The sequence below is a fragment of the Alexandromys fortis genome, unplaced genomic scaffold (genome assembly GCF_014885135.2).
Source record: "Alexandromys fortis isolate MF-2015 unplaced genomic scaffold, M_Fortis_MF-2015_v1.1 scaffold_239, whole genome shotgun sequence".
Classification (NCBI taxonomy): Eukaryota; Metazoa; Chordata; class Mammalia; order Rodentia; family Cricetidae; genus Alexandromys; species Alexandromys fortis.
In genome coordinates, this window is record NW_026068120.1 from 1862522 (window position 1) to 1872580 (window position 10059).

At 38.6% G+C, this 10059-nt stretch overlaps 1 protein-coding gene across 1 annotated transcript; it reads right to left on the bottom strand.

Moving 5' to 3' along the window:
• Positions 1-6346: 6346 nt before the first annotated feature.
• LOC126490304 (olfactory receptor 19) lies at positions 6347-7279 on the bottom strand. Its single transcript, XM_050125148.1, has one exon. It carries the CDS (start codon positions 7274-7276, stop codon positions 6347-6349), a length of 930 nt encoding a protein of 309 aa, XP_049981105.1. The 5' UTR covers positions 7277-7279.
• Between the last annotated feature and the right edge of the window lie 2780 nt (positions 7280-10059).

A 10059-nucleotide genomic window follows, 5' to 3' on the forward strand; every position in this document is an offset into this window, starting at 1 on the left:
CACCGAACCTGATAGAAAAGAAAGTGAAAAATAGCCTTGACTTCCTAAATATATCACCAGTAAAGAAAATAAAAAATTAAATTAATAAATATAGCACCAGTAACACAGACACTGAGATCAACAATTAATAAATGAGACCTCTGAGACTCTTCTCTAAGACAAGGCACATAATCTCTAAGACCAAACAGCAGCCTACATAATGGGAAAAGAGCTGCACCAACCCCACATCTGACAGAAGGCTGATCTCCAAATATATGAAGAACCCTAGAAAGTAGACACTAGAATACCAAATAATTCAATTTAAAAATGGGGTACAGATCTAAACAGAGAATTCTTAATAGAAGAAGCTAAAATGGCTGAAATACATTTAAGAAATTGCTCGATATCCTTTATCATCAGAAAAATACAAATCAAAATGACTCTGAGACAGCATCTTAGCACCTGTCAGAATGGCTAAGACAGCTTATGCTGGAGAGGATGTGGAGTAAGGAGAACACTCTTCCACTGCTGGTGGGAGAGCAAATTTGTACAGTCACTTTGGAAAACAGTATGACAGTTTCTTATAAATTTGGAGTAAATCTATATCAAGACACAGCAATACCACTCTTGGGTAAATAACCAAAGGATGCACACTCATGCCACAAGGACATTTGCTCAGCTGTGTCATAGCAGCATTGCTTGTAATAACCAGAACATGGAAATGACCTAGATGCCCCTCAGCCAAAGAATTATGGTACATTTATACAATGGAGTATTAATCAGCAGTAAAAAATACAGTAACATCTTGATATCTGAAGGCAAACGGATGGAACTAGAAAAAAACATACTGATTGAGGTTCCCAGACCCAGAATGATAAACATGGCATGTTCTTACTCATCAGTGACTATTAGATATAAAGAAAACCAGGCTATAATCCACAACCCCTGAGAAGTTAGGTAACAAGGAGGACCTGAAAAGAGACATGCATTGTTGAGTTTGGGGGAAGGGACAGAGAAAGAAGTAAGGAAAGAGATATCTTGAAAGATGGAACCATTATGGGGTTAGGGAGAAATTTAGTACTAGGGAAACTCCCAGGAACCTACAAGGATGACCCCAGCAAGACCTGGCAATAATGGAGAGGATGCCTGAACTGGCCTAACCCTAATTGTCAACATAGAACCTTTATCCAGTAACTGATGGAGCAGATGCAGAAATCCACAGCTGAGTACTGGGCCAAACTCCTGGAGTCCAGTCAAAGAGAGGGAGGAGGAATTATATGAACAAAGGGGTCAAGATCATGATGGGGAAATCCACAGAGACAGCTGACCTGAGTTAGTAGGAGCTCACTGACTCTGGAGTGATTGCTGGGGAACCTGTATAGGACCAAACTAAGTCCTCTGAATATGGGTGACAGTTCTGTGGCCCAGGCAGTCTGTGGGGCCACTGGCAGTGGGACCAGGATTTATTCCTCAGTGCATGAACTGGATTTTTGGAGCCCATTCCCTATAGAGGAATTCCTTGCTCAGCCTTCATACAGTGGAAAGGGCCTGGGTCCTGCTTGATATGCCAGACTCTGTTGACTTCCCATAAGAGACCTTACCCTTTCTGAGGAGTGGGTGGAGGTTTGGGGGAAGATGGGAGGACTGGGGAAGAAGGAGAGGTATGTATAATTTAAAAAAATTTTAAATAAAAAAATTTTAAAAAGAGTTGTAATGTAAATATTTGATACACAGGGTATCTGATATGTGGCCCCCAAAAAGGTTATGATCCACCGCTCAACAGAATTTAAAGAAGTTATATTCACCTTCATACTGTTTGGTTTTACAAATGATAAAATAGGCTTCTTTTCTCATTGTGAATGTAGTATTCAAGAAAACAAGAAATGAACACTTCATTTTTATTAAAATATGTTCTTTACAATTTTTAAATGAAAATACAGTCATTTCACTTTCCTGCCTCAAGTCCTCTCACGTCTGCTCACACCAACACCGTGTATGTACCCCTCACTCCCTCTCAAATTGGCAGCCTTCTCTCCTTGACTATTGTTTTACACATACACACACAATCATACACACACATGCACATACACACACATAGTCATTTACAGACACATGTGCGCACACATGCACACACACAAACGCATGCATGCACAAAGATGGAAAGCTTGCATAACCAAACATTGTCTTCCCCAAAGATCTCCAGCCTTCCTGTTCAGGATTAATGTGTTTGCCAGCTTGTGTCTACATGTTTCTTGTATGCACTGCCCTGTGTATTTCAGCATGTCTTTGGGTTTCTGTGTTTATTGGCTTTTGTGTTTCTGCATGAAAAGTTATAAAACTGTCTCTTCAGACTTTTGGATTTTTCAGAATAGTCTTCACATCTACTGAATATTATATTTTAACAAACACGAGGATGATAAGATATTGTGAATGCCAGGGAAATCATAAGAAGCCACACAGGAGCAGGACTGTGGAGTAAATATCAGGTACAAGGAAGTAAAGTCAATATTATGAATATTGAGACTTGGAGACAGAAGAGGGGAAAGTGAAGCTGGGACAGAATGAACTTGTGAGGGGATCCATGCCTACACTGTAGAGAATCTGAAGTTTTGTGCTTAGAGACCTTGTCATACACAGTTTCATGTCATTATCCCAAGAATCCCTGCAAGTAAAATCCATCTTTCCCCACAATCCTGTCTTCATCACATACTGACTCTCCTGGGCCATTAGCATAGGATGGGTGACAAAGTGCATTGTGCACACATATGAAGATGTCATGATGAAATCGTCATTTTTATATAATTAATATACATTAATAAAGAGTGAGGTTAAGATGAGATCAGTGACTAAATTTCAATGGCTCACCTAATCAATATGTGAGATATGTCAGGGGCCCAGTGCTTAGAATGTGAAAAGAATCTCTGCTGCTCCTTCAAAGAACACTGAGCTAGAATTAAGGAGCAGAAAGGGAATATTTGGATCAAACATGGGACTTTATGCCATGCAGCTTCTATAGCATGTCACTATACACAGAGTTTGAATATCACTGCCTTATTCAAGAATTGATTCAGTCACTGCAGGTGAATGTGAGGAAATAATCCCTCAAATTTTAGACTAAAATTCTGTGTAAGAATGTTGTGAATTGAAAATGATACTTGCATTGAGCCATTGTTAGAGATGTCCTCATGCCATGTTGATTTATTCATCCTTGATCTTTTCAAGGATGCACTGAAAGTTATGATGTAATTCAAGGGACCTCTGTGGGGATCTACTGTTCTCTGTTATAATGTGGGATGTACCAGCAGGCTACCTTCTATAGGCTGAAACTATGTGCTATCAGATAGCCTGACCTAGACCATCGCCAGCCAGCTTAGATCCAGGCAAGCCCTCAAATCCAAATGATTCCAACTAAGATTAACAGAGCAAGTCCAGACTCAGACCTGACTACAGTCAAGACAAAGACGAGGAAGGTTCAAAAGACTCCCAGTACGCATATCTACGTAAGAAAATAGAAGCACATTATTTTCTGCCATTTATTAGGAGATGACTGATGACTACCATTAACAAATGCAAACAGCAATGAAAATGTTCAGAACAACCCATTGCACCTTACATTTGACATTTGCTCTGATATTTAAAGGTAGTATTAACAATTATCAAATTGTTCACATTTATTACACATAACTCTTTTTGGTTTTGTTTGCTTGGTTGTTTTTGTTTTTTTTTTTTTTTTGAGACAAGGTTTCACTGTCTATACCTGGCTGTCCTGGAACTCACTCTGTAGATCAGGCAGAGCTCAAACTCAGAGATCCACCTGCCTCTGCCTCCTGAGTGCCGGGATTAAAATGCAGGGAACCACAGCTGACATTAGGGTAATTATTTTTAATTAGCCATTGTTTGATTTCTCTTCTAGCTGTTCTGCAGCTGAAAGGACAGGTTGTTTATGAAGTGATGCCTTCTGTCCAGCCTCATTCTTAGAAGTGAGTGTACTTAAGACTACAGTTCTTACACAGGACATCTTTCTTGTGTGTGTGCATTGAAGAGATTTCAGAACATGAGAAAATGAAAACAATACTTAAATATGTTTTTGCTCACAGAACATTAATGTTCATGAGCAGATATTTAAAGGGTAATGTTCTTGCTATAGGGTAATGGAAGAAATTTGAAGGAAGGTCTGGAATGGTTTTATAGATTTGCATGTTTTTATTTTGTGTGTAGTGTAATGGTAAAAATAAAAATGCTTCCAGATACCTGGAGGATGCAGCAGCAGAAACGCTGCAGGTTTCTAGGCAGTGGCACACAGCGGGCCATGTGGTGGCAAGGGTCAACGGGTCTGAGAGCATCCAGTCCCAGGCAGTTCCCCGAGAGGCTGCAGCAGACTACTAGGAGAGACAGACAGATGGGCACACCACCAGACCACACCGCACACCTCCCAAGTTGGCTGGTCCAGGGCAGGGAACCACGCAGTGGGCAGTCAAGAGACAGACAGATAGGCACAACATGCAGTGTAAGGTTGGATATTTATTTATTGGGTTATGGAGGGGGAAGGGAGGTGAAAAGTGTAGAGAGGCAGAGAGAGATACAGAGAGAGAGACAAAGAGAGACAGGAGTGGGAAGGGGAGATGTGCGGAGAGGCAGAAGGTGCCTTTTTGAGAGGGAGACAGAAAAGGAAGGGAGTCAGGCTGAAGCAGGAAGGAAGATCTGCCTGCCTCAGCAGACGGGGGAGGGAGTGGGTAGGGCTTGTCTTTCCCCCGAAGTCTTTGGGAATGGCTACTATTGGACCAGCTGCTCACTGCTGCTGCTTGGGGGACCTGCAGCATTTCTGTTGCTAAGCCCCTCGGGGATCCGCAGCATTTTACTTTTCCCATTACATGTAGGAATGTATTCCTGCTTGTATGTATATACATCATGTAAGCTCATTGCCCATGTAGGCCATACCAGGGTGTCTGAGCTCCCTGAAACTTGAGTTACAGATGGTTGTTATCTACCATTTGTTGACTGGAAATTGAACCAGACCCTCTGGAAGAATGGCCAGTGATCTTAATCCCTGAAGCATCCCTTCAGTCCAGCACTTGAAATTTTTAAGAAGAAAAACAAATGAGGCCATTTCACATGTAACTGGTGTTTCAGATCATTTAATAAATGTTTTATTTAGGTTTGGACACTGAGGTTTGACATTGAAACAAACAGATGCACATCATAAACTAAATATTTCATCAACATTTGCAAACAGAAACTGCATGTTAGTTTCCCAGCCACCCAGACCTGAATAATCACACAGAAATTATATTAATTACAACACTGTTTGGCCAACAGCTCCAGTGTATTTCTAGATAGCTCTTATATATTAAATTAACTCATTTCTATTATTTGGGATTTTACCACGAGGCTTGTGGTTTGTTAACTCTTGCTTCTTAGACACCTACATGATGTCTCCCTTACTCTGCCTACTCTCTCTATACCTTCCAGTCTGGCTATATTCTGCCCTGACATCGGTCAAAGGAGCTTTATTCATTAATCAATAAAATTAACACATATACAGAAGCATATCCCACATCAAATAGTATATTACTGTGATTTTAATGTATGATTAAATATTTAGAAATATTTCTATAATAAATATAGAGAGTCTTATCTGATTTGGAAACCACCTTAAGACAATTAATGTTGCAAATTTATATTCCTGTACAAAAGGTTTTAGGAACAATGAAGCTACCTTAAAAAAAGAGTGAGGATGCTAACAAAGAGATGAGCAGTAATCAAGACAGCTGGAAAGCACATCAGCATGTCGTTAGAACAAGAGTCATGAGGCCAATGGTACCAGTACACACCAATGTATATTTTATAGGAATATTTAGCTACTGTTGTATACCAAAAAATAGAATGGACTTTATGAACACAAAATTGAACGTAGAGACAGCAACCTAATCAGTATTAGGCTCTTACACAAATATAAAAGCAATAACATTGGTGTCTAAACTGTAAGAAGTGTTAAGGCAGCAATATAGAATGGTGAACAGAAAAGTGGTAAAAACCAGTCACAGAATCTCTTCTATAGTAAAATCATATCAAAGACCTCATCAAGACCAGTTTATTCCAAAGTACCAGCACAAGTCATGGCCATGTAAAATAAGTGAGCATCTACAAATTGCCTCTAACATGATGCTAAGGAGACTACTGGAAAATATTAAACAACAGAGAAGAAAAAGCTTGGTAACGATGCTACAGAAGATCAGTAAAGTCATCAAAAGAAATCAAAACCCTAGGGAAAAAGTGGAAAGATGAAATTAGCTGGAGTTATTTGATTGGAGTTGTGATACTTGTATTCGCTGCCCAGACATTATGCACTTTGTGACGAATGTCTCCTTCATGGCTTCCTTCTGAAGAGTCGTCTGAGAGCTCCCATCAGATCCTTATTCCTCAGACTGTAGATGAAAGGGTTCAGCATGGGGGTGACAACACTGTACATCACAGATGCTCGTGCAGTTGACTGTGAGTTTTGGGTAACAGAAGAACTAAGGTACACACCCAGGAGTGTAGAATAGAACAATGAAACAACCGAGAGATGAGATGCACAAGTGGAGAAAGCTTTGTACTTCCCCTGTGCTGATGAGATTGCACGGATGGAGGAAACTATCTTAGAATAAGAGTAAAGGATGCCAGCCAGAGGACCACCACCCAGCAGTACAGCTGCAAAGTACACCACCATGTCATTAGGGAAAGTGTCATTACAGGCAAGTAGAACCAGTTGATTAAGCTCACAAACAAAGTGGGGAATTTTCAAGTCAGTACAGAAAGACAGCCGCAATGCCATTGAACTCTGTAGCAAGGAATTCAAGGCTGTTGTGATCCAGGACCCAAGAACCAGCAACCCACAGAGGTGGCGATTCATGATGACTGTATAGTGCAGAGGGTGACAGATTGCCACGTATCGGTCATAGGCCATCACAGCTAGAAGAAAGTTGTCCAAAACTCCAAATAGTATGAAAAAGTACACCTGAGCAATACAGCCTTCGTATATAATCTCCTTGTTCTGTGTCTGAATATTCACTAGCATCTTTGGGATGCTAACAGAGGTAAAACAAATGTCAGCAAAGGACAGGTTGGAGAGGAAAAAGTACATGGGCGTGTGTAGACTGGAATCTGTAACTGTGGCAATGATAATGAGCAGGTTCCCAAGCAGAGTGACCAGGTACATGAACAAAAACAGTCCGAAAAGGAATGGTTGCCATAGTGGATCCTCTGAAATTCCCAGGAGAATAAATTTTAAAGTTTGCGTCTCATTTTTCAACTCCATATAGCTAGTATAACAAAAAAAGGAAAAAGTAACCTGATGGAATTACATTATTATCTATAACACTATGCAATATTAACCAGAAAAACTATAGTTTATACTATAGTATGCATAAAGTAGCTCCTGTTTTGTGTCCAAGTGTGGATCTTTTGGGGGCAGTCTGTGGTATAATTCACTTGCAACTTCTCTCTTACTCTAAGCCTGTACTCAAGAAGAATTGTAATACAAATGTTTCTGATGAATGTTATAGTTGGGAAATACACTTTAATATGGGCCATGCTCCACTTATACCCTTGAGAGTATATTTTACCGTGACCATTTTCTACCCAGTGATTAATTAAATATAATGCATTAGCTTCATGAGCAAAGACAGATACAGATTTTATTTTTAAAAATGTCTCCAGGGGTAATATTGTCTAATTAGCTCAAGTGGTTCCTGAGAGACAGAAAGGAAGAAAAACTTTCTTGATTCTGACTGCCCTTCAAACCCAGTCACATCCCTCGAGGCCTCACTAGAACAATAAACCATCAAAGCGAAGCACTCAGAAGAAAACCTGTTTCATCACTTTGGTGCTCACATCCTCACAGACTGAGCTTCCATTTGGTCACAAAATGCAAAGGGAAGAGAATAGCACATGTGAAGTCTAAGAAATTTTTCCTGCTACATTCAAGGTTAATTTGAATTTTAACTTACACATAATAATTGAATTTGTTGAGTTATACAATATATTCATAGTATATATATGACATATTAACTGAGTCTAGATAATCTCTATGTTTACCACCACAAATTCCTGTGGTTTAAGCATTCCAAATATTCTCCTCTACATACTGTGAAGTTTAAGGCATATTAGCTACAGTCATTGCGGTGCACTAAGTCGGGCACAATCTCCTTCATGTCTTGATGTGACTTCCTGTCTTACTACTTACGTTTCCATCTCCCTCAGTTCTTACTTGATGGCCTCTGAACATTCTGATCTACTCAATTTTGTGATTAAAAATGTCTTAGGATTCACAGGGAAACATCACTGTGTCTAATTCTGTGGCATGCAGCAGATATAGAAAGAGAAATACCAATAATTTAGCAAGTGAACAATAGCAGGTTAGACTTCCATCATCCCATAGAGTATATTTTATGTCTTACTCTAGGTTTTCAAAATTTATCCATATAATAAATAGCACAGGAGCACTGTAATTGTGGCTGCTATGTTCAAATTCTATAAACAAATGCTATATTATATTTACTATATTATATTAAGTCCTGTACCTACCAGCACTGCTCTACCTTTTACACTAAACAAAGTGCTGGATGTGCACAATCCCTGAGGACACTGGACTCTATGCACATTTACTACAGTGTGCTTTGTATTGAAGTTGTAATTAAAGATCCAAATGAGAAGTATTCTGTTTTACTCTCATTACAATATTCACATTTGACCAAACACATTTGCATTATTTGGAATAAGAGTTTTTTAAAAAAAAACCTTAGTATTTGTAACAAAAATAGTGGCAGAAGAAGAAGAAGGTCAGATTTAACTTATTCATGCTAAACCATTTGGATTAAGCAAATTAAGTAAATATCGACTAAAGTTTTCAAGAGGAATTTATAACTGAATTATAAATAACCTACTAATAAATGAATACCATAATGTTTCTTAAACATTGTGTTGCATGATACACTCTCATTAACTATTTATTAAATGAATGGGAATCGAGTCTCAGTGCATTAAAAATGTAACACATAATTTAGCTATATGTTCTATCTTTTTAATTCAAAAAACTATAAGTATATCCATTTCTCTCTTCTTTTTAATCCTTCTAACCCTTCCCATGTTCTTCCCTTATCACTCTTTCCAAGATTCATTCTTTCTTTCTTTCTTTCTTTCTTTCTTTCTTTCTTTCTTTTTTCTTTCTTATTACAAATATATATATGTATATAGATATTCATATATTCATGAATATATAGATACAATCTACTGAGGCTGTTTAGTGTTGCCTAGGTGTATATAATTTCAGTAGGAAATGCTTGTTTAAGGAAGCTTAAAGATTTAAATGAAAACTTAAAAATATGGCTATCAATCATGAGGAAGATGATACCAGTCCTCTAGATAACATATTATATAATGTCAAAATAAAAAAACTGTGTAAACAAGCAATACATTTTTAAAGAACACTAAAAAAATCCATGAAATCATAGATTTCATAAACAAAATTATCTACATTGTTGCAAAAACTCAGCACTAAGAAGAGAGAACCATTTAACAATAGAGGGAAAAGCCTAAAGTAAAAACTATTTGGGAAGACTCATGGCATAAGTTTAAGCTAATCAAACTGGTGTTTCATCTCAGAAATAAGGAGCATCCTCATTTCACTGTGTTCCTCCACAGTTCATAGGATGCTTCTCTATCCAGCAAATTGACTATGAAGACTCTTAGGTAGAGGTTCCACATGGAGAAACCTCCTTTTTCTTGAGATGACTGCATCAGTGGATTAATCAGGCACGTTTTAAGTGGCTGCTGACAACTGCAGGCTCCTGGATAAGTCACTCTATGTGGCCTTGCTTTTGATCTCTGTCTCATTTCTGTCACAACTGCTGAGACCTCAGACTCACCTGGATAGGGCTTCTGGATGGAAAGACAGTGATTAGAAATCTAATTTTCTCCCTAATGGCTGAAAATAAGAACTGGAGATAGTTTTACTATGGCAGGGAGGGGTCATGTATTAATTTCCAAATCAGGTGAATATGCTAAAGAAAACAGAAACGCTCTGTCCACAGCAAGGTTGAA